Source organism: Drosophila ananassae, chromosome 2L (genome assembly GCF_017639315.1).
Source record: "Drosophila ananassae strain 14024-0371.13 chromosome 2L, ASM1763931v2, whole genome shotgun sequence".
In the NCBI taxonomy this organism is placed as follows: domain Eukaryota; kingdom Metazoa; phylum Arthropoda; class Insecta; order Diptera; family Drosophilidae; genus Drosophila; species Drosophila ananassae.
This window is the reverse complement of record NC_057927.1, coordinates 3483433-3509249: the sequence shown is the minus strand read 5'-3', so window position 1 is coordinate 3509249 and position 25817 is coordinate 3483433. Positions and strand designations below refer to the sequence as shown.

At 38.5% G+C, this 25817-nt stretch overlaps 1 protein-coding gene and 2 non-coding genes across 12 annotated transcripts in view; 1 reads left to right on the top strand and 2 right to left on the bottom strand.

Annotated features, from left to right (window-relative positions):
• Window positions 1-25817, top strand: part of LOC6500063 (tight junction protein ZO-1) — a 78107-nt gene that overhangs the window by 20922 nt on the left and 31368 nt on the right. For 6 of the 10 annotated variants that reach the window (XM_014910878.3, XM_014910876.3, XM_014910885.3 and 3 more), the window contains exons 2-3: window positions 9508-9586; window positions 22273-22801. In XM_014910878.3, coding sequence (XP_014766364.1) covers window positions 9508-9586; window positions 22273-22801 — 608 coding nt within the window. Of the gene's footprint in view, window positions 1-9507; window positions 9587-21542; window positions 22056-22272; window positions 22802-24427; window positions 25487-25817 lie in introns of those variants that run through there. The other 4 variants (XM_014910884.3, XM_014910875.3, XM_032452287.2 and 1 more) reach the window with 4 other exon arrangements.
• On the bottom strand, window positions 24532-24604 carry Trnar-ucg. The gene has a single exon. It is a non-coding gene; the product is annotated as a tRNA-Arg (tRNA).
• On the bottom strand, window positions 25597-25669 carry Trnar-ucu. The gene has a single exon. It is a non-coding gene; the product is annotated as a tRNA-Arg (tRNA).

The following is a 25817-nucleotide window of genomic DNA, read 5'->3' as shown; positions in this document are numbered from 1 at the left end:
GTTCTCTGTCAGCTACTGAAATTTATATTTTTAGATTTATGGATTGCGAATTGATTAATTATTTTAATTTAAAGGAGTTTAGGCGATTTTGTCAGAGAATATGAATAACAAAGCTAGTTTTATTGCAACAAAAAAATATGGAAAAACTTTCACTAAAAATACTTACTCTCCCATGACCCCATAACCTTTTACAGTCGAGAGGGCTCGTCTTCGGTTAACTGGCAATAACTTAGGATGACCCATTGAACATTTTCGGGCAAATAAAGCGGCGCCTTAAATTCCCAACACATTATTGTAATTTGTGAAAGGCATAACCAGTAAAGTAAACAAAAATATTTGACACTTTTGCATCATAGAGTTTTATGGGAGACCTCACAAAAATAACAAGAATGAAAGAGCCTCAAGACGACAAATCCGAAACTAGTCATTCCTGTTCAATGCGATTATTTAATAGGGCTTACGTGATTTCCAGGGAATCGCCCCGACTGAGCCACACATCGATCATATAATTTGCCTAAGCTCGAGCTAATGAATCGTCATTTGGCTTAGACTCCAGACCCTCATGCCGGCCTTTAAGCACGCTTCCAAAAAGAAAGAAGACCGAATATATGTATATTTTTTTTCTTTTTAACACATAACAAAACACCTCATAAATTTTATTAGCCCGGACACGGACCATAGTGCAAACTAAGACTCCACTCATTAGCACCGCCACACAGGCCTAAAAAAAAAATAAAATTAAGCCAAGTAACAAATCCCTCGAAAGCCAAACCCAGATAAACTTTTACAACTCTTTTTTTTTCTGTAGCCTTAATTCTATTTCATTTGAATGGCCCGACTCGCCGCCATATGAGAAGTTCTTATGTCTTTCCCGTTCTCTGTTTTTATTTTTTATTGTTTTGGCAAAACGTGCCGCGTTTGAATCCAGTTTTTCAATTCTTATTTTTTGTTTTTGGTTTTTTGTGATTTTGGCTTCAATTTTTATATCACTTTTGGCCATCGCACTCTGTCTGACAACTAACACAACGCCAGTGGCCAACGGCCTGTCAAAGAACTTCACCCACATAAATAATTCCCAGTTGTTATTGTCCTTAAGTTTTTGTTTTTGATGTTTGTAGTCTTGTGACTTGTTTGTGAGTGAGTGGAACAAAAGTTATTTGGCTAAGACGGGAAACTGGTAACTTGTTTTGGAAAGTGTTAAAATTTAAAAAGCTTTTAAATAATAGGTTGACTAATATTCTGGACGATTTCCTCTTTCAAAAAAGGTAAAAGTTATGTTTTAAAATTGTATATAAGTATGTGCTAAAGAGTACCTATCCTCAGACCATACTTGCCATTTATTTGACTTAACTTTTAGTCATAGATTGCGTTATTGTCTCGACTTACTCACTGGCAACACACAAAAGGAAAATATTTGTGCAAGCGCTCCCAGCTTTGACTTTTTGATAGACCCGTCCTTCTCTCAGATTTGATGTTCGTTGGGAGGTATATACATGAGGGGGATATAGGGTATAGACAATTGTAAATATGGTAAGCAATCAGTGGAGCTGAACACAGTAGCTGTCGTATTTGCGTGCAGAGCAGGTTGGCCCCAGAGCCTGTGTCTGTTGAGATTAAAAATGCTTGAATATTTATTAAATGTGGGAGCGTGCAAAAGACAAGTTTGTGAGTCAGCTTAGAACGGCTGTTCGAGTGCTAAACGAATGCTAAATATTTGCACTGATTTATATGGTGCATTAGACCCTGACTCTAAGTGGTTTCTTAAATATTTGGAACAAGTCTCTCCCTGCTCTGGCTCTAGCTCGTAGATAAACTGCAAATAGTTTATTGTTTTCAGAATTTTTTCCTACCGTCTGAATCGGTAGCGGCCTGATAGATGCTAATCTGCATTGTCATTAATTCAGTTTTGGCCTCGTGTGCATATTTCTTTTATATATTTTTCCATCTGATTGCCAGTAGTAACCGCACCGGAAATGCGATATCAACTGATTGTCGAGAGGCTCTCACTCGAGGCCCGTCTTTTGAGGTTAACTTTCTCGAGACAGACCGCACAAATTGTAAGCCGAGCTCTGAGTCTTTGGCCACGGGATGTCACTGGCATATACACACACGTACACATCATATTGACAAGCGTAATGCCCCCAACCATCCATCCATCCATCCATCCATCTATATGGCTCCTAGGTGTAATTGCGGCAATGGGAGCAGATACATTTGTATCTCGGCGTCCGCTGAAAGCCTTTCAACGTCCACCAGGATGTTGGCCAGGCCAGCAAACAAGACGTTGACTTGTCTGGGTGTACAGTCGTCTCTCGAGTCGCTTGATTTTTTAATTATTTATGCCTAAGACACGTTAATGATTTTCCAAGGAATTGCCACAGAATGCCATCACTGCCAACTGGTTTTGCCGTCAACTCTCCCCAGCTGCATCGTATCTTTTCCTTCCCGGTCTTGGCAGACGATTTCTTCCAACCGAAGCTGTATAGTAATTGGTTATACTTTGGTATTGCCTCGACTCGATAGTGTTGACCCGCAAACCGAGTGACAACTTCAAATGAGTCGAAGTGATCATTTTTTAATTTTTTTCTCACTCACTTTGTCACAAACGACTGACAAGTGTTTAATGTTTGTGATTGAATCGCAGGAATTTTCATGGCTAAAAAACTGAGACAGAAATGTGAACTGAAAGCTCGATAAGGAATGTAATACAATTAAGATATTTAGAATTGGTTTAGAGAAATTTAGTTTGATGGACTGACACTTTGCCTTTCCAATTGCATTTAGTACACAAGTTCAAGGTAATTTCCAATTAAAAAGCACTTTCATGGAATCAGTTTACATTAGTTTATTCCCACAAATCTGCTTGTTCATTTATATAATCACAACGTATGGCTAATTGAACAATGGAATTCTAATGAAAATTAACCAGTAGGCATTAGCAATGTGCCTGAACAAAAAATCATATAAAAAATCAATAAAACTGTGACGTGAGTAAACGTCGCCGCCTTTGCCTTTAGGTATTTATGACGATATATATGCATAAATCAGCCGATACATACTTGTAACTTGTGGTGCACTCAATACTCAATGGGAAACGATGCATCAAAGTCACATATGGAGGAGACACTTGTCATGATGGTGGCTGTTATTTTTTGTATTTGTTTTAACCTTCAATTGGGTGGCTGGCATCTTACAACACACGCGAGCACACATCGAGACACTCCGATGGTGGCATGACAATTGAATTGCAATTAAGCGGCCAAGTGCAATTAACTCAAACAATTACCAAGTCACCAAAGTCAAGTCAGGCAGGCCCAAAAGTCACCAAAGTCGCCGCCAAAGCTTTTTTAGCCATCATAATTGGTGTCCCCGTAAACGTTTCTTTTTGAATTTGGTTTCGTTTTTATAAATTACACTTACTAAGGGTACATAAGCTTATAAAATAGGGGGTATTGGCTAAAAACTGTCTTATAAATAGTGCCTTTTCTTCCACCAATTTATAATATATTTAAGTCTTTGAAATCGATTTAGGAAAAAGTGAAAGAGTATAACCAAAGTAGTACTATTTCTTAGTTAACCCAGTTTACCTTGTTTTTTTTGGCCGGACACGAATCGTGTGCAACTTTTGGCGGCACTTGCAGTTGATTTAATTACAATCAGTAACTCATGGGGGAAACTTGAACCCGAGATCAATGTAGCTCTGTCTATACTATAAAAATAAACTTTTTTCTCTAGACATTACTATTTAGCTCTCCCTATTCGTCATGTGTGTAAAAATATAACTTCAAAGCCTTCGCACGTTCCAGTTTGTGTGTTCAACTGCAACCGAGAAAAACTTTGGAAAAATAAAAAAAAAAACAGCTAAAAATTAGCCTACACAATGTAATTAGTGGGGAAATTTGCTTTTAATGACATGATGGGCAGAGCAAGTGGAAGAGAATTCGCTGTTTGAGGTTGAGCGCGTAAATTGCGTAGAAATTGTTGACCGGGGGAACCTGAACGGAACAGAATGGAACTGAAAGTGGGTTAAGAATTGTCATAATTGTTTTGCACATTTCTGTGCCATTTTTTCATTCGCAATAGAGATATTTCAATTCTAAAGCTACCACTTAGGGAGTGCATTTCTCATAAGAAAAGGGGAACAAGTTAATGGCGTGAGAAGTCAAGCTTAGTGAGTGCAACATGATTTCTTTATAATCATAACTAATAGGCCACTAGGGGAGTGTGTTAGAAGTTGCGATCACGACAAGCTTAAATCCGGGTTAAAAATAAAATTCTAATAAATTTCATGATGGAATCCCCCCCAATTATGGGTTCTGTATCGGATACTTTGCTTTTGAAAAGAAACCCAATTTAACTCGACTCGTGCCATTGACAGCTGACATTACAACAAGTGTTTTGTGTACCGGCTCTGGCTGCCTGTTTGTACTTGTAATTGCTTTGCTTTTGCATTACTTGCTGCCATTTCAACCCCATTTCAGGGAGGTGAAGGGGTCGTCGTGCCACACACACACTCCCCCAACAAGCCAGGAAAGGCCATATGGCAGGTGCCGCACTGCTCTTCAGTTCAGCCCGAAAGCAAATAACGTTTTTTCATTACGAATCTGAAGGAAATTTGATACTCCCCTCGTCTGATCTCTTTCACATTGCACTGAAAGTAAAGTATGGCTATCATATGGTTTTCTACCAGAATTTTAGGCACCAATATAATGATGGTTTGGACATTTTTTCGGAGTGTGACATCTGCAACCCTTGCTGAATTTTCGCAACCCAGTCTGCACAGTCAGCGACCTGTGCCATCCATCCCCTTGTTTCCGTTTGCAATATTAAAGTTTGAGCACATTTTGTTGCAAATTCTAGCAAAATATGCGAAATTTCGGTCTTCTGCAGCTGTTGCCCCCCTTCTGAGATACTCTCCCTCAACGCCCCTTGCAAATGCACACGCTCCAGTGCATTCTCGCCTCAGTCAAATTTCATTCCGCTTAAACCCACGCCAAGAAAGGATGTCGCCGAATAATACATTTTATTTTTATTTTTAGTTTTTTCTCAATTCTGCATAAATTGTATTCCGCTTAACGATGGCTGGTCCCTTTTTCTGTGGACTTAAAAATTAAACCGAAAATAAAAAGTTCTTACTTATATAATTCCATTTTATGATTAATACAAGAGATATTCGAACGGAAACTGATTTGCTGATGATCTGTAAATTGAAACCATATAATTATAATAATAACACACAATAAGTCACAATTTAAAACCATAATTTAGCTTAAAAATGTCTCGAAACTGACAAAGCCCAAATAGTAAAATATTATTTCCTCTGAGACTTCTGAGTCAATCCCACACAAAGATTAAAGCCCAAGCTCAATTTGTTTATAATTTATTATGCATACGCCTGTATATATTTATTTTTAATTTCGGCAGATTGGGTTTTGCTGTTTTTCGATAGTCTTGAAGTCTCTCTTCAAAATTATATGCCTACAAATATGGAAGTGCCATCGAATTAATCGGCACTTTGCGTTTACGTTTTTGTTTTCGTTTTCTATTTGGTAGACTCGTAATGGTTTCCTAGGCCTAGCTCTGGTGACCTTCGGATCGAAGCTAACTATAAATAGAGATTCAAGAAATCGGCATTGTCATTTAGACAGATTTAGAAGAGATCCCGAAGAAGAAAAATCGACAGCTTGCTGCCAGCTCATTCATAATTTCATTACGAAAACGATTTCTGATTTTTTTGCTTTTGTCTGTTCATTACTTTGATGAGGTGCCGCACTTGAGCGCACTTCAGTGCTGACTTTTGATGTATTTTTTGTTCGTTTTTCTATTTGAATTGTACTTGAAAAAGTGCTACAAGGCTTGAAACATTTCCAGCCGGCAATACGGAACAGAATCCATCTCCTCTCCGCCGACAAAACGATGTGGTGTGGAATCTAATGCTAATAAAATTGATTAACATGACGCAGATTGATGACTGTCAGGGCCAAGTCCGCCACGCACTCGGTACATAGTTCATATTTATTTTATTTGTAACTCCCCCAATGTGTATCAGACACTTTTGTATAAATTGTCAGTCAACGCAGCTCCAACACGGATCGATTTGTGTCTTTCATGTCTAATCCCCGGAATTTTTGTGTTTTGTTTTTAAATATTTCGGTGGCACAACTCTGACATTGCATCAGACTTGTCCCAGCTGCGGGTTAATCTCTGTGAAATTTTATGTCGGGCTCGGGATCAAAATTTAATTTTGACTGACACCGCCGGAGAGGTCATTATTTCATTGATAAATTGACGAAGCGTGCGTTTCTTTTTCATAAAAAAAAATATTGTTTTTGAAATATTTGTGTTATAGAGGGATTTTTCAATCTCCAACATGCCAAACATATAATTACTTCTGTGTTGGAATGCGGATTGATTTTTATTTAATTTTTGAAACTGCAAATGCATCCCACTTCCTTGAAAGAAATCTTTTTCCCATGTATCGTATATCACACGCACTTAATCCCTACTTTCATTTTCATTCCCCCTCTGTCTCTTTAAAAATTACACAATTTTTATTTAATTGAAAATCAGCTTGGGGGTCTGCTTGAATCGCCTTAGCCTCTTGGCTGAAAGGCAACAAAAATTATGTCACTTGCGGCTTTTCTCTGAGCCCTAAACATTGTAATTGTTGTAAAATAAAGTGTCCATATATGAGACCCAAGAAATAAGTACGAAAAGATGGATATGTATGGCGCTTTATTTCTTTGCTTTGTGTTTGAAAACTGTCTGGGGTAATTTAATACCCGAGTAAAATGGTCGCGACAATTGGTTGTCTGCCTCTTGGCCAGAGTCTTTGAACTGGGTTGGGTGGTGTTAAGATTTGGTAGCTGAAACGAGGGTGAAACGCTGGTCTTACATTTGACTTTTTGTGGTTTCGCGTTTCAAGTTTGGGTGTTGCTTCTTTCAGCCTTTAATGCTGCATTTGTTATTGGCTGCCAATTGTATTTAATTTGTCAAATGCAATTTATCATAATTGTTTGGGGGGCTTCTCAACCTTTGTTTGCTTTTCTTACATAACCAGCGTATTTTTCCCACGCTGATTTATTTAGTCATTGGAAACTTTTTTTATTCACTCGCTGTAATTGTAAACTTCTGTTACTATTTTTTTTCTTATTTTGTGCAGACACCGCAACCATTCTTGGCACTTTCCGCTATTTGTCTCTCTCTGGTTTGAAAAATATTTTGCATATTTCATCGGACATCATTCGTCACGTTGCAGGAGATGTGAAAAGTGTTTGGCGATTAAATGAAGACACACGAGCCTCCTGAACAAACCGGTGTATGGTTGGTATATGGTACATATCTCCCGGCATGAGGTGTCTGGTCCCATGTTCAGCGTTCTCAATTACAAAGCCCATAAAACCGTTGGGGGACACTGGAAAATGTAATGGTACCAGTCGGGGTTCTCTAGATGGAGACAGGCCATTAAAACCACAAATTGCCGCAACTTGGCTGAGATATTTCCGCTTCCGCTTACTGCTCTGCCCCAAGCCGCATCATTTATCTTTCTTTTGGGTTCTTCTTTAGTTTGTTTTTATTATTTCATACTCTAACATTAATCTATGTTCTTTCTGCGGTTCGATTTGCATTCATTTGCTTGTTTTTTTTGTGAGGAAACTACGAGAAACTTTCAAGCGAGAGAAGTTCATTGTTTGCTTAAGTTTCGTTTTTGTTATTAATACCATAGACCAACCGCAAAGATAGTTTTTATTGTACGAGTATCTTGATGAAATAGTAACCTATTTGTGTTGAAATAATAACTGCATTTAAGGGGTCTAGAAGGTGTTGGAACTTAAAAGGAAACTCTGTACTTATTCCCTGTTGGCCACAAAAATAGCTGTAGCACACTTTTCGATCGTAATATTTTAAAACATAATTTCATAGCCATCTCCGGCAGAGCAACAACCTAAAAACGTGCCAAACCAAGCCTCAGGTTGCATGCAAAACATTGCTTGCCACACATTTACCCTGGGAGAGCATCTTCATTGCCACCGCCAAGTGCAACGGGTAATTTACAAGTATAAAATCAGGCAATGGCCATCAGGAGAGTTGCAACTTGCAACTCCAAGTCTGTAGTCTAAAGACTAGAGTCTAGACCCTTTTGTAAAATTTTTCTGCTTCTGGCATTGCATAAATTTGCAGTTGAAGTTGCTGTTGCTGTTGCAGTTGGCTGCCGTGAGAAGTACTGCGATGATTTTCTCACGCATGTCTCTAGGATATGCACGAGTGAGCTTCTTGGGCTAGTACCCAAAGTTTTATTATAATTTGTGAACTATTTTTCATGAGTTAATTCCAGATTCTCTCTGTGTTTCTTTCACTTTGGCTTGGGAACTCAATAAGCAGCAGAGGCCAGGGTCTTGGGAGGGGTTACAACAAATTGCAACAGGTCCAAAAACTAATTTGCATGCATGAAATTGCCCACCGAGTTCAGCTGACTTGTCTGGAGTTTCACTTGAGCTCGGGCTTGAGTTTGAGTTGAGTTAAGACACGATCGAGACAGTCACTTAACAGTCATATGCCACAGCCTCCAGAACAGCGTTTCAGAAACTTGTCTTTCAGTTATCTGTACCAGCTGGGCCCCCAAAAGCCTAGCCTCAATCTATTTGTTTACATTTGTGTGTTGCGGAGCGTGTTGCCATTGTCTGGCAATACGGTTGGTCTATCGGTCTTTATTCTCCTTGCCGCTTTTTTCAATTGAACTTGAAGTGTCTGTCTCAGATTGACGCTCCCCTTAGACTTCAGAGACCAAAAAGAGACTTGTCCAGATTTGGAAAAGTAGGTATAGAGGTTATAGGCTTTTGTAAGCCAATGAAGAATAAAATAAAATATATATTATAAATATTTTTATTAAAAGTAGATAAACTTTTTTTCCTGGCTACCTTTTGTTTATTTTATTTTAATGTTTGGTGTATTTTTCTCATTAATTCTTTTGCGCCTTAAATGGTGGCTATCACTTTGATCTCACTTTGGCGAGGTCTTTGATACAAAAGTGTCTGTCAGGCTCTCTGAAAAGCATATAATATGTTCGCCATCCATCCGGCCACATGTCTCTTTATATGTTCTCGGTGTTGATTGACATTTGGCCGGCATTTGCAGTGATCTATATACTTCGCTCACCGGTGGCTGCTGTCCCATAAATCATGCCACTAACAACGATTTATATGTCTGCAAAATCTGTATAGATATATCCTAAGGTTCAAGCGTATTATTTGTTCACCTTAAGCCTCTCGAAGTGCGTGAGTTTGGTCTTATTTCCATTTGCTAATGCAGTTCTGGTTGTTGTTTTTTTTTTTCGGCTGCTGCAACAATAATTATAATTTATGCCGGTCATGTTAGATGTGACATGTGTTTACCATTTTGCCGAGAATGAAACTCATAAATTTTGTAGAACCTTAATTTATGCAACGACAAAGTTCTATATGTACTGTAAACTAATTATACCCTTTTGTGCCTTTCATTTTTTTCCAGACTCGGCCAATTTGGATGAGGACTGTCCCAGTGAGGGGAAAATAGAAAAGGAAATCGAAACGATCGATTACATTGACAAGTAAGTGGACACACAAATAATGGAATTACCATGTCAGCCGACATGGAGTAAACAATCACCAAACCCCCAGACTTTTTCTTCTTGTCTTGGCCTGATCTTGTGTAATTTTCCAGTTTTCCTTCCTTTTTTTTGTTTTTTTTTTGCGTTTGTGTTGTTAACGCCCTACGAATAAATTTATTCAGTCTCTGCCAATCGTTGGGTTGGGAATTAACTTGTTGCAGAAATGGCGAAAACCATAATTGTTCACTAATCTCAGTGTGGTGCAGTTGAAGTTGCACTTAAAGTTTCTATTGCTGCTGTAGTTTGTTGTTAACGTCGGATTGTGCAAATCGAGTATACGACACGTTGACCAATCCTTAAAATTGACAAAACACTGCGACGACAGTTGGGTGTTATTACTGCTGTTGCATTCGTTGTTTCATTGGATTGCTCTACAATTTGTGGAACTTGTAATGAAACTTTAAACATAATGATCAAATGATTAAATATTTTTGTTCCCATTATGAAAATTTGTTAGTATCCTTTTAATATTTTAGTTCCCAAGCTCCCGCTTTTGATATACCCTTAATATCACTAATCAAGAGATTGAAAAGTCCACTTAACTTTGCCTGCTTGAACGCCCCATTTTGGACCTGATCGAGTAAATGAAACAAGCTCAAAGTGTGAATTATGCAGCCATTTTTTACCTCGTTTTTATGTTCATCTTAATTATTTTATTGCCTGCGGTCATGAGCGCGCATTTAAGCCATTTGTGGACTGCAATTGAGCGACAGCCCAACCGCAAATACGACTACACTCGCACCACAACATCGAAGATACGTCACAGAGATTCAGATCGCCGAAGTTGTTACCATTTATATGGCCAACGAACACGGGCAAGTTTCTGCCTTATTTTATTTTTGTTTTTTTGCTCTCTAGATGTTGTGCAATACTTAATTCACTTAAACAGCCGCCAAAATCGGTTGGTGTGGCGAGATTTTCTTTGGTTTTTACCTCTTTTTTTTTGCGCTAGTGCTACAGAAACTTGTTAACTCTTTTTTTTTCTACGCCAACTGTCCTGAGATCATGTTGTTGGACGGGCGGTGGCGGCCTGTCCAATCGTCAATGTGTTTAATACATAATTTCCTTATCGTTGCGGGATTTTCTTGTTTCGGATATTTCTTTGCCTTCAGTTGGTTAACTTTTGATATGTAGTCGCGATTTGATTTCTGGAAGTTTAATGACTTAAAATAATTATGATATTCGGCAAGGAGTGGCATGAGTAGCTTGTCGTTTAATATTGTTGCTTTCTTTCGGTGTCTGTTTGCAACACTTTTTTGGTTTCTGGTTTCCAATCGATGCAATATCGAAAAAACAAGTTCCCATGTCTGCCACTTCTTCGGCGACTTCTTCTTAATTAACTTCCCATACGATATCAATTTCAGTCTGATTGTGAGATTGAAGACTCAGGTTAAGTGGAAGTAGCTTGGGAAGAGGAAAAAATACAGGAATATATATCAAGTCAGAAGCCAGAAGAAGATCGAGGCATGAGAAATAATTTAAAGCTATACTTTTACAGCATTTAATAAATATTTTTGTAAGGCCAAAATAATATTTAATCTTCTATTTTACATGCCATTACAATTTTTTTTATTTCTTTATGTAAATTCCAATACCGCTTTTTGAATCGTTTTAGCTTAGCCTGAAATATAAATAGTTTTTTGTTATGATTATTACTTTTTTTAACAGCAATTCAAGCTTAAAACTCAAAACATAAATTTAGATACACTATTTGCGAAGGCGTTATATTATATTTTTGGCCTTACACACAATTTTGTGGCCAAACCCCGAAATGTTATCCATCTTTTTTTCACATAAACCCCCATTGGCGTAGGTTAAAAGTCATCGTAGCCACTTAGCCATAAATTAAATCGTCATCATTAGCGTGAGTCTCGGCCATAATCAGAATATTATCTTTGGAACAATCAAATGCATTCGAATTTAGATAAATAAACAAATTGAACGAACCGTCACTTCGAGCGTCGAACTCCTACAACTTAATGAAGCACCGTCATTGTATAAATAATCGCGGGAGTCAGCACTTTCTTTTGAAATAGGTTTCACTTTCCACTCGAAAAATCGAAGACCTATTCATGGGACCAAATCTTGGACAACATAAATAAACTGGTTCAAACAGCATCGAGGCGATCGGCTCACGTATGCAAATGAAGTTCAACAAACGCACGATTCCTCCACTGCCAATTTGTCGCCTTAACGAAACGCATTTAAATTAGCATATAAAAAATACGAAGAAATCGATTCGCACAAAAACGTGCGAATATCAAAACAAGCTTTAATCGAAAATTGATTACGAAATTTTCGCATGCGTTACAAAAAAAAGACAAACATTTGAAGGAAACTTTCACTTGGAATTTTTAATTGCAGATTTTAGCTTTGGAGGTGGAGTTTGAAGGATGATGGCTGCTGTGTATATGGGCTTCCCTCGAATTAAGTGTTATTGCGCTTTTCCGCACGTTTTCCATAGCTGATTTTCGGGCTTTGGCATCGGCTTCAGTCAAAGGCGATTTTTGATTGCAGGTTGAGTTTGAGAGGCAAGCCAATTGCCAACTACCAATTGCGCACTTGCCACTTTCGGCATGCCGATGCGTTTGATGAACTTTTCATTTTTCAATGAAGAGGAAATTTGGTAAATAGCTGCCAGACTTGTAACTGTAAACCCTGCTGGTGGTATATCATTACACGATTTAAACAAAAAAAAAAAAAACAAAAAATAGATATATAAATAAAATGAAAAGACGGCGATGAAACAGGTGTAACCAGTGACCGACCGATCGTCTATTACGTGACGTCTTGATGGGAGACTGCAAGACAGGCAGACTCGAACAGATTATAATAACAATAACAAAAACAGTCGGCAAACCAGCATTTGATATTATAGTATAAAGCGAAGAGTTTGTTTTAGCTGCCGCTGGCAAGAGTCAAGTTTAAATACCAAAAGGTTGCCACCAATTGGTTTTAGCATAACAAAGGCAAAAGCCAAACCAAAACAAATGAAACAACAAGCCCGGCTTATAAGCGGCTTTCAAATGGTTCAGGGTAAAGGGCAGAGTTAACCAGCAACCAGAAATTAGTAAGTGATTTGTTCAGAATCTGTATCAGGTGTATAATATCTCAAACTGAGTTACATGTTTCCATTAATCTGTGTTCTTATGTTGCGCTAAAGCAATTATAGAATGATTAATTAAATTATTAAAAGCTAATGCCATCAATGTTTGGATTTAAAGAGAGTTTGGATGACTTAGCCCCTATTAATAACCGAAAACTTTATAATTACGTAAATGCATTAAAGTCTATCCATCAAAGCCAAAACTCTTGCTCATACTACTGCAATCTATGCAAATCAGAAATTCCCCCGTTTAGGTAGGTATTACTGTAAACAAAAGATTTTCCCAAACGAGAAGACAAAAGAAACGAGTTTGTCGCTTAAGTCTTTTGTTTTGTCATGCAACCGAAACGCGACACCCGAAAGACAATAAATCTATTTATAATGATAAATTAATATGTGAAAATGGACAATCAAGTTATTGTGCTTGGGTGTCTTTGGGAGCAGATGGGGGGAGGTTACATTTATCGCTCTAATTAAACATTTATCCTTTATCGGATTTTTGGCTTTTCCGTTGCACAACATCATCCGGCAACGCTTGAAAAGCAATCAGTGAGCTGAAACGAAATATTTTATGGCCTTTTAATGGGTGATGGAAAATTGTTTAAAAGCAGCCAAGAGTGCCTTACACAATTTGTGGGCGTTTTGCCAGAGCTCCACTTTTTTTTGTATCGTTTGGGTGTTTTTGCAGCTTAGACCACCTACAAATAATATGAGCCATTATTAAATGCACAGCCGCAGCACAGGTCGAAGTTGCAAAATCTTTTTGATTTTTTTTGCGCCTGTCAGTAATATATTTTTGGTTTTTTATTCTATGCACACCTTGGCACAAACAGCTTTCACAACAATAAAAGAGAAAAAAAAAATATGTAAATAAAAAATACGTTTATGGCCTGCGGGGGCATAAGGCACGAGCCTTGGCCAAGTTGAAATGCAAAAAAGCAAAGAGACAAGTAAATTAAGAGGTGGAGACCGAGTAGGTGCCTATTAAGGGGTGTTGGAGTTAAGTTTCCTAACATGTATAAGGAAAACGAAATGGATATTGTACAAGGAAATGATTAAGCCGAAAAGGAAAAAACCTTGTTCATCTTGATTTTATGAAAAGTACATGAATTGTACCTCTGTTTAGAATTGGGTTTCATTAAGTAACCAAAACTTCCATCCTTATCTAAAGCCCTGTGAAAACTCACAATTTCCCAGTCATCGAAGGAATGGTTTTCTGGGGTTACCGTTAGGGCCAACTCGGGCGCCAGAATATTGAAATGAAGTAAAAGTTAAAATTCAGAAAACGTTGGCCATACGTGGAATTAACATAGGGAAAAGATGGCAGCGAAGTCAACGAATGTGAACGTCATGAAATCTAATAAAGCCCGAAGTTTAGTGGGGATGGGGGCAAGTCAAACAATAATAAAACATAACTATAAACTGTTTGGCCATAAAACATTGGGCCATGCATGCAACCAGCGATCATCATCCACGGCAACTGCAACCGCACTCGGGGGACTCGAAGCAACCAAAAGTTGCCTCTGTACCCCTGGGAGGGTTACGAGATGGAAACAAACTTGCACGACAGCTGTTGGCGTTGGTCCGACAGGCATCTGGGATCGGAGGATTCCGGGGGAAACGCTTTGGGGAATACGAGGAGACAGGATTGCCACAATCCAAACCGAATAAAAAGAAACTCCAAGACGGACTCTGCTTGCCAGCTGGAAACGACAGATAAACAAGTTGGCCTGCCAGCTTTTCGTTTTGGATACTTTCTTGGCTTTATTTTTTCTTACTATTTATATGCCAAAGACGTGCAAATTTTGAACCAGTTTAAACAAAGCCATGGGTAACAGGCCGTATACAAAAGCGTCCCTCGTGAGGATTTTGTGATTTATGACGAAATTTGTACGCCTTGCACCCGTCATCGATTGACTACCTCAGAGGTTTATTATTGCTTACACGGGGTCTTATTTATAGGGAGTTGAGTCTACAGTCTAGACATATTCAATTGTTATGCAGGATTTTGATAAAAGAAATGTGTTAACTATAAAAAACAATACAATAAGTAGAGGTTACTTTACTGCCTAACTACTACATACTTCTTGAAGCTCCATCTCTAATATAAACTCTTTTTAGAGCCCGTTTTTTTTCATATTTTAAGTGTTAGACAAACACCGCCAAGCTCCATTAGAGCACCGTTTTAAGTTGGGTAGAAACCAGGCTTAGACCAGAGAAAAACAGGATTATCTCCGGGGGAATGAGTCATGCTTGAGCAAATCTGCAAGCTGCAAATCCCCCAGCTGGGTCACTCGCTCCAAAGATAAATTGGCAACACGCGCCGCAGATGCCTCTGCCCCAAGCACCCCGCCTCTTGGAACTCTTTTATTTTTCAGGCCAAATCCCATTCTCTGGCAGCTGTTCATGATTTAGTTTTCAGTGCTCGACTTACACTCACTAATTAATGTCTTGCCAGAGCTCTCCACACTTAATTGTCCAAAAGATTGATTTAGACTTCGAGTAAAAGGACTGCACTCGCGGCTAATGGATACGAATGGTAATAATAGACCCAATTCGATGGCCACTGGTTTTGGGTTTCTTTTTGGCCACTGGCTAAGCTCGTGATTCAAAGAGGAAAAAATAGAAAAACCGAAAAGAAATTGATTGCTTCTCCCCCAATTTATGACTCAATCAATCCTTTTGGCCAATTGCAATTTTCATGCTACACCCAAAATCATAGCCAATGGTAGCAGAAACAAAATTAGGGCAACGTTTTTTTTTTGTTTTTTGCATGTTTTGGTTTTTTAGTTTGGGGGCATAATTTGCCAATTTTTTCTCTTTAGTTTTCTGGGTTTGGCAATTGCATATTTTGTCTTGTTTTTTTTTGTGTAAAGGACTCGTACATATGTCAATCATTTTGATGTCGTTGCGTGTTCAATATTTTCAACACCCTTCACATTGTCGTTTTGCTGTTCCACTTGTTTTTTTAGTTCCTTTTCGGGGCTTTTACGCTTTTGGGTGCTAAAAGTTGTTAACTGATGTATTAACAACAACAGAAAACCAAAATGAAATATGACTAATTTAATGATTTAATCCAAAAATTCATTAGAAACTTGTTTTTGAGTGTTGCTGCAGTTTAGTCATAAAATAACATGGCCTTCAGTTTTGGTTCTGGCCTTAATGTCCAAAAATTATGATTGCTTATAGAAATAATGGGTATTAATATTTTGCGAATGGGTTTTATATGTCTTCAGAAATGAGGTCTTCAAGCTTATTACAAAATGGCCCATTTTCTTCACCTCTTACCATAATTACTGGCAAATAATTTTCAACCCATAACCGTGAGAGTGCTGCTCCATTAACGCGTTTCAACTGTTAAACCGGAATCTGATTCAAGTAAGGCTCGACGGGTGGCCCACAACTCCACATAAAACTTTCATCAAAAAACTTTTAAAAGTGGGTGGACCCCCACGGTCAGGGCCCTAAAAATGTAACCATTATACGAAATCGATACCAGCATTTGGACCCAATATAGAAACTGAGGGTTATGAATGAAAGACCAAATACAATTAACTTACTATGCAGTTCCAAGAAGAACTCTTGTATCTATTGTTGGCTTAATTTCAAAACTTTTTGCATTTTTTGCCAAAAACTAAAACCAGTTAAGCTGTCGGGCCCTCTGATTTATGAACTGTAATTATATGCGCCAAAGAAAAACTCAATTCAATTTTCGTAAATCTTTTTGGGGCTTTTGGCGCGTGTTGGGAGTCTGTAATGTATATTTTTATTATTCCACACTGTTTGGATGCTCCATTGTCTCTTAAATTGTTTTCTCACCCAACAGCTGCCCAAAAGGCAGGGTTGCCAAGTTTTCCGCGTCTATTTGTTTTCTTAGATTATTAGTTTTTGTTGTCCCTGTTATTTATAGCGACAGATGCAGGGCAATGTTTGAGTTGCTCCACCTTCTGTCTATATTTCACGGATTCTATTTTAATGTTTGAAAACGTTTTTGTGATTTTGGAATTTCCAAGATATTCATGTTTTGACTTTGGGAACTGATTTATGCTTTTAGACGGGGAATGAGTTATTGTCTATAACTCTTTGTGATCTATGTATATGAGCGCAAATTACAATATTTCCTTGAGTTAGAGAGTGTCAAGAAGGAGATCAGTTCTGTGAGTGTTGCAAACGAGAAACCAGTTCCTTCGGTCAAGACTCCAGCACGCGGCGAAAACCAGTTTACGGATTCAGACCTATATGTACTCCACATTACAAATGTCCAACTAATTTTCATAATTAATTACCATTTTTTCTAGACCAGAGAAAAATTAAATTAAGTCCACAGTCGCTGAGACCACGTGCCAGCATTCATCATCTGGACTGGCAGCGTCCACTCTGTTTTTTAATCGCACTATCTGAGTCACAACGCTCTACATTCCTATGTATGTTTACGATTTTTTTAAACATTTCTCTTTGTCTTATTGGACACTGAAAATTGTTGCTGCCTTTTATTATTTAATTTTCCGTCTTTCCCAATCATTTTTCCGCTCCCTTCGTTGGTGTTAAGAGGTTAAAGTCATTTGACATCTTGTGCATTGTAATTACAATTACAACAGCTTGCAAGTGCAATGACTGCAGCCAAGACCTGAAGTTTAATTCAATTAATCCCCGAGTGACACTAATCGGATCGATTATACATATTTCACATTCAAGTCGAGCTTGGGAAAGGTAAACGCTGCTAAATTATTTAAATATTATGACTAAAAAGAATGCTTGAGAAATATTCAGCGTGGACGATAAAATATCAAGTGAAGTGGAAATAAATAAGATTTTATATTTTATAAACATGAATATTAATGTTAATAACACCATAAAAAAAAATTTTAAAAAATAATTACAATTTTAATTATTAGGGCTCTCCTCCTCGCTTCTCATACAGTGTACTTAACAAGACACAAAAATTAATTTAAAAAAAATAAAATATTTTATTTCCGAAACTTTTTAAAAAATATGCCACAGTGATACCCATTCCTTGGCGAATTTCAATCCGATTCATAAGCGGAATACCTTAAATGATTCGTAGATCGATTCTTCATCATTCTGCATCAAAATGTAAAAACAAAATATTTTTCAGATTTTTTATGAAATTTCCTGGGGGATCCCCTTCAAGAATAACGAAAAATGCATAGAAGGACAATATGGCCCCCAGGGATGGGTATATCTTGGCCAATTTCCATCCGATTCATGAGCGGAATACCTTAAATGATTCGTAGATCGATTCTCCAACATTCTGCATCAAAATGTAAAAACAAAATATTTTTTAGATTTTTTATGAAATTTCCTGGGGGATCCCCTTCAAGAATAAAGAAAAATGCATACAAGGACAACATGGCCCCCAGGGATGGCTATATCTTGGCCAATTTCCATCCGATTCATGAGCGGAATACCATAAATGATTCGTAGATCGATTCTCCATCATTCTGCATCAAAATGTAAAAACGAAATATTTTTTAAATTTTTTATTAAATTTCCGGGGGGATCCCCTTCAAGGTAAACGAAAAATGCATACAAGGACAATGTGGCCCCCAGGGATGGGTATATCTTGGCCAATTTCCATCCGATTCATGAGCGGAATACCTTAAATGATTCGTAGATCGATTCTCCAACATTCTGCATCAAAATGTAAAAACAAAATATTTTTTAGATTTTTTATGAAATTTCCTGGGGGATCCCCTTCAAGAATAAAGAAAAATGCATACAAGGACAACATGGCCCCCAGGGATGGCTATATCTTGGCCAATTTCCATCCGATTCATGAGCGGAATACCTTAAATGATTCGTAGATCGATTCTCCATCATTCTGTATCAAAATCTAAAAACAAAATATTTTTTAGTTTTTTTATGAAATTTTCTGGGGGATGCAAGTGTGTAAGAACTTCGGCTCTGCCCGAAGTGAGTTTTTATTTCAGGTTTTTTTTAATATTTTGTTTTATATTACCCAAGCTTGTCCCCAAAATGTTCTGTTTATTTCGCCATTTAACCAAAAATATTTATCTCAGGTTTATCCCAAAAGTGTTCATCTGTGATTTATTGAGCTCTTTTAACTGCATTTATTTACAGCACGAATTCTGGCCCTCTTATCTTCAAGATCCAACTCTGTCGCCCCTCCTGCAGAGCTTTAATTAATTCTGTGCCGTTTTCAACCCACATGCACATAGATATATGTATGTGTTCACTTTATATGAACAAATGTATATACTCTGTACCAATCGATTTTATTCCATTCCATTGGCTGCCTGCATTGTTAATTCAACGCTTGCAGGCACTTGGGACGGGTGTTCCATGTAGCAAGCACGCCCGTTTTAGAACTGATTTAATTGCAATTGTGCGACCAGCAGCACCATGTCAGCAGACATGCAATTGTTATCAAAAATGCGAACCTACCCTGCCCACAGCCCACTGGAAATGCGGGCTGATCCACACCCAAGCTTAATTAACAAGTGTAATTGATAAGGTTTGGGTGGAAATTAGGGGGACACTATGCCCTTTTATTAATCGCACCAATTGCCCCCAAAAGAGTCAGGCAGATGTCAATAAAAACCGCAGACGTTGTTCTTCAGGCCGGCATGACACACATTTTCTTGACTTTCCGGAATGGAAAATGGGAAAATAAATGCGTGACAAGTGAAAATGTTTCGTTTCTTGTTGAAGTGGTGGCGGCGGCTGGCACCCCAGTTGCTGCAACAACACTTGTCCCATGTTTATTTTTAATAATACCAATAACAACAACAACAATTTAAGTCTTTTCTTTTTTAGAGTCACGGCAATTTAATGCCTCTCTGCGCTGCAGATTAAAGTGAAATATAGAAAAAATGAGAGAGACTAATTTTTAAAAGTCAAACATTTATTTTGCATGACATTTCACACACAAGCGACAGGCGACACTTGGGTGTTGCACCTCGTTATCCAGTTGAAATGCCCTTTAATGTGTTTGTTTATTTTTACTCTTCCTAAAAAATAATTAAAATATATCGAACCTTATATTATTGTGTCTTGTGTCTTTAATGTCATTTTATTTCTTAGGCCTTATCATGGGCTTCTCAGGCACCACCCTGTTAATGGCATTAAAGTCTTAAAGGGTATTTTAAATTTCGACCTTTCTATTTTGTTATTTTTTCCCATTGTGTCTGCTACTTTTCGTTGATGCTTTTATTTCGGTCCCCGAATATTAGGCAATTTAGTCAAACACAATGTTTGTTCTTATTTGGCGCACTCTCTTCCATTTAATGTCTCTCCCCATTTCTCCGACATCCAATTTTCTCAGTGTGGACAACACGAGAGGGTTGTTGTTGTGTTTCTTGGTGTTCTCCCATCGGTGTCTACGGAATTTTTGTTCCTCTTTTCGAAATCAGTTCAAAAATTGCTGCCGGTCAGCACATTTTACTTTGAACATCCGCGCGGAGCTAGCCTCGAAAATCTTATTGAAAAAAGCCAAACGTCATACAATTTGTGAGCTTTTTTGTCGGTCTTTTCAACGGTATCGTGTGTGTGTCCAGCTTTGTTAATGAAAAATTTGTAAATAAATACTACATGAAAATTGGCATATTCCTCTGACATGACTGAGAATTTCGCTGACCCAATCAAAGTATTTATAGAATGATTGATGAGAAAGTCTCTGGGAATTGTGAACAATGTGATGTGTGCTGTGAAATAAATTCTAGGAAGACTTTCATAAATATTAGGAAATATTATTGTTTAAAATAAATTTAAAAAATGTATATAAGAAAAGATTAAAAATGATTGTGCAGTTTTAAAAGCAATTTAAAGCAAAAGGGTTTTTGCGAAAATTAAAAATTTAATGATAATTTAATAAAAGTAAAAACAATAATATGTCACAATGCCTTGCCCCCATTCTATAATAAATTTAAAAACAATTAAGAAAATAAAACAGTGTAAAAACTTGAAAACAAATGTATTTTTTTTAGCTGCAGCTACATCAGCTCAAATTAGTTGTAATTTTCATATCCGGCTTGCCGCTGACTGTAATTTTTCAGAGGGTCCCAAAAGGCTTCTTTTCCCCCTCAGGGGCATCTTTTGCATCATCATAAAATCATAAAATGGGGTCCCCCCCATAATAAAAACATGAAAGGAAAGGGGATTTGTCAGGAGTGGAAAATAAAGGAAGCTTGCATTGAAGAGGAGTCAGCCGGCTGCCGGTTTTTCCTCTTATTTGTTTATTTATTTGACATTTTAATTGCTCTGATGATGGATTTGATTGTTGATACTTTCGCTTTTTTCGCGCCATAATTCCTTAATGATATTTTAACTTCAAGAGGATTATTCAATTTATTTTATTTATATTTTTTTTTCTTTCTTACGCTCACCTTTATTCAATCTTATATTCCAACCAACTAATAAGTCCGGAAAAATATTCTCAACGCCCTGCTTTTCTTTGTGGTTACCTCAAGAAAATTGTCTGTGAAAAGAGTCTTTTAAAAAATATCTTAACTAGACCCAAGTATGACCCCCTTCCGTTCAACACCTCATTAGGGCGACTTTTCAACTGAGTCTGAAAACGACTTTTAATTGTGCCCACTGGACATCTATTTCACTGTCCCACTCCGCCCCCTCAGTTTGTCTCTGTTTTGCGGCGGCAGGAAACACGAAATGTCCAGAGGGTGAACATGATAAATGCCTTAGACAGACTAATATTCTCAAGCCCCTGAAATATGAAAGTCTTAGCCAGTTATTATGTTCCATTCGTTCTGAACGTGTCGTTTCATAAAAAACAAAGAGAACCAAATAAAACAGTAACAGAATAACAAGCAACAAGTTGTAGACTAATTAAATAATTGAAACAATTACGTGGGAGCTGCCAAGACAATGGCAAATAACTAAATTCGTGAAAGGAAAAACCATTAAATCAAGAAAATACAAAACTAAAATGTCACAATTCGACAATACCTGTTACACGGTGCCGGAGGCTTCCACCGACGACGATGATGATCGCGGTGTGAATGATTTGGGCAGCAATGTTACCCTGGAAAATGGAAACCATTCTGACTGCACCCTGGAATCAGATGCCACAACCACAACATCTTCGTTGGAACGTCATATGTATAGAAATCGGTATCGCAGCAGTCGAAGCTATGGCCCCCAAAGGGTCTCTATGCCCATGCTACGATCCAGCCGATCCAGGGAGATGACTCCCCAGATGGGGATGTATCACGAGGGACCGGATCGGGAGCCACAATGGGGCTATTTTGTGCCCCTCTCGCCAAACTGTTTCTTCAGTCCGCCCATGCAACGAAGGCGTTATAGGTGGGAAAAATAATGAGTATTCTTGGCCCTATTGAAACATATTTATTAATATATATAAAATCTATATAAAAGCTGATAAAAAGATTATTTTTTAGACGCAAATATGTACAAAGAAGAATTTTTTAAGGGAAATCTCCATTGGCACAAGCACCTTTCGCACCTAATCTTGAAAAAAATAAATATTTCTTTCTAAAAAATGTTCTTTTTGATCTTTCAGGGAAAAGGAAAACGATCGCAATCGTCGGGCTGTCAGTTATGGCGGTGACATTACCTCATCGCCCCAATCAGCTACGATACCACGTGCTGCTCCCCGCCGGGTGGCATTGATGAAGGAACCTCCCCCGCCGCCACCAAAGCCACAGCTGACGTCCAAGGCGTCACTGCAGTCCACGGACTCGATCTCCTCTTGTTTGGCCAGCAAGTATCCCCAGTCGGAGTACAATCTCATCCAGAAGATCGACTCGAACAGCACTTTGACGGCACCGGCGCAGTATCAGCCGCAGAATTTCTATGCCAACACCGGGACAATCTCCTCAACCAACGGCTATGGATCGCTACTGTGTCACTCCAGTTCCACGGCCAGTCCGCTGGCGGTTCGCAAGCGGGACAAGCTGCTGCATCGCTTCAGTGATGCTGCCACATTGGGTCGCAAGTTGAAGAAGAAGAAGAACACCAACCGCACCTGCCGCTCCATGACGGAGGCCATCGAGATGCTGGCTGATCCGGTTATCGAGGATGAATTCTTTGTGAGTATTTATTTGAATTCTAAATCTTTTTATATGGGGACTATCACCTTAAAATGTTAATGGTAATGTTAAAAAAATATATATTTAATGTTTTATTTTTAAAACTTTCCTATCAAAGTTCTTCCTTTTACTTTTATGACATCGAATCCATGTACCCCACCCATCATTTCCCCATTTAGGGGGTGTATTTGTTTGGCTTAAGCCCTTCTCGATTCCCGAAGCTCCTCATTTCGATTCATTTCCCTCCGGCTCTGCTCAGCTCAGACCGCACTCAGTCAGCTTTATCACAATTGCTTTTGTTCTTGTGTTCTTTGGGTCTGGAAATCGTCACCATTGGAAACACATGCCCGCTGAAAGGTTCTTTAAATTCAATGAGTTTAGTTCGTATCTGTAGCTCGTCGCGCTTCGAACATAAAATCCCTCGAAAAAAAAGAAAACTTACCGATATCCGTAGGCGGAAGTGTGAGGAAGACATAGTTTTATAAGCGATAAGTTGAAGTTAATGGGAAGTTTACAGATTAAAAGTGAGAAGAGCTATTAATTTTGGAGTGGTTTCATTGGAAAGTGATATAAGAGAGTAGGGAAAGTAGCATAATTTAAATAAAAAATGTGCCTTGGATATAGTATATTACTTCTCATAGTGTCAATCACTATCTTTTTTGGATTAACCTTGAATATATTCGATTTTCTAATCCAAAATGAACTTAAAATCGAATACAGAGACTCAGACAAAAAGGGGCGTCAATGAAATCATTGATTGACCCAATCGTCGACCCCATATCTATTTTTTAGCCAAATAGAATTGGCTTTGGAACTGGTATTGGGGTCAGCTCGACCTGGTCGGGCATTACTAAGCCACAATTATTTGCAAATCAGGCTTTAATTAATCAACTCAGAGTTGACAGATTAGCATAGAATTCGATAGTTTCGCCCATCTCATATGACAGTTGGGTTCAGGAAGACGAATGTGTTTAACAAAACAAGTGACATGCAAACTGTGTCAATACTTTAGGTTCGAAAAACATTTTACCTTGCACAAAGACGACAGCTCGAAAGGTGAACCGAGCAGAGAACCCTGGCTAATTGGATTTTCTGTGCGTGCCTTCCAGCAAACAACGGACAGGTTGTTGCAATAAAATCAAACAATTGCAGTGAAAAATCGAACGTGCAGTGTGCCGAACGTGTTAACCGCGTTAAAATCGAAAAATTCTGTTTTTTCAAAAGTTTTGTGAGATTTTATTGCTTTTATTCGAGATTTTTGTGACATTTTTTAGGCGTGCTATTGAAAAAAAGCATTGCCTGCTTTAAGGCGTAGTATTTTTCATTTCCTGTAAAGAGAAAGTGTGTAAAAAGCAGGCATTCTTTTCGGCGCCAAGGAAAAATGGCACTAAACTGCATTAAAAATAATATATTGTGATTTAATGTTTATGTTTTGTTTAAAAAAACATGGATTAATATAAAAATTACTCTAAAAAGTATTAAGGCAACGCCTTATGACAGAAAGTTGGTGTTAGTTTCAAAACCAAACACTTCAGTGGGGGCGCCACTTTACTTGCCATGTAGAAGTGATGTAAAGTACGATACCCAAAATGTAAAAATATTATTATTGCTTATATTTTCTAATTTTGGAACAAAATATTAGGAAAAGAAACACACTTCGCGTAAAACATAGTATAGTGAAAATAAAAAAATAAAAATAAATAAAATATAAAAAAATCAAATCCAAATTTCGACCGTGACAGGACTCGAACCTGCAATCTTCGGATCCGAAGTCCGACGCCTTATCCATTAGGCCACACGGTCACTTGATGTAACCTGGCTTAAGCTGGAAAACATTTGATACGTGCGCCTGCCATACTCGAATATACAGGGGTGGATTGTGTTTGTTCGCCGCTCAGTGCACTAAATCGGAAAAAAGGTTATCGTCAGGGTGTGATATTTGTACAAGCCACAGCACACACACAGATAAAGAAAAATATGAAGCCCAGCACGCGACGCCGCAGTTTCAAGACCAAGCCAGCCAAAGCGAATTTGTACAATCCGCTCGTACGCTACCGTCCCACGGCCTATGTGCGGAATGGAATTATTGGCGGAGGGGAGGGGCCTGGCTCTAGCGGCCTTTACCAGATCAACGATAGGGTCTACACCACCAGCAAGATGTTCCTCCGCGACGGTTACATGTATCCCCGCCAGCCCGGTCAGCCGATGGATCCCCGCTATCCCCTCGAGTTGCACGAATTTCCGCAACAATTCGGGGCCACGGGTCTGCAACTGGTCAGCACTCCAAAGGTCCATATAGCCGGCGAGTATTTGGCCAACGACCAGCAGCAGCAGCAGCAGCAACAGGTGCAGGAGCAGCAGGAGCGACAAATGGGCAGGCGAAAGGCCGCTGCAGCCGCCGAAATAAATTTGGCCAATCAGGTTTACTGGCTGGGCAAGCAGAAATCTCGGTCCCGATCCCGTAGCAATAGTCTGGGCAACAAGAGCATGACCAGTTGCATTGGCGGAGGTGCCAGTGGTGGAGGTGGGGGTGGTGAAAGGGATCGCGAACGTCCCTATATTCGCAATGTGGATGACTTGCTGCAGGCTCTGGGAAAGCGGGAGGGCAGTGGCGGGGATAACAACAGCACTCTGCACGAAACTGCATCTACGCACTCCTCATCGCAGCGAAGACGTTTCAAAAAGGTGAGAGATTGTCTGGAATTTTTTCAAAAATAATTTTAAATATTATTTACCTTCTAAAGCCTATTGACCCACTTACAGAATAAATCTTAACCAAAAAGAAACCCCTTTTCCGACCGTGACAGGACTTGAACCTGCAATCCTCGGATCAGAAGTCCGATGCCTTATCCATTAGGCCACACGGTCTTGCAACTAAAACAATAAGGAGCTTGTTTATAGAGTTTTAATCATAAATGGTTATTAAATATCAATATTTTAAAAAAACCTCATCAGACATGACAATCATTCATTGCAGTCATTAAGCTTCCTAAAGCTCCTTCTAGAGGGAATTGCA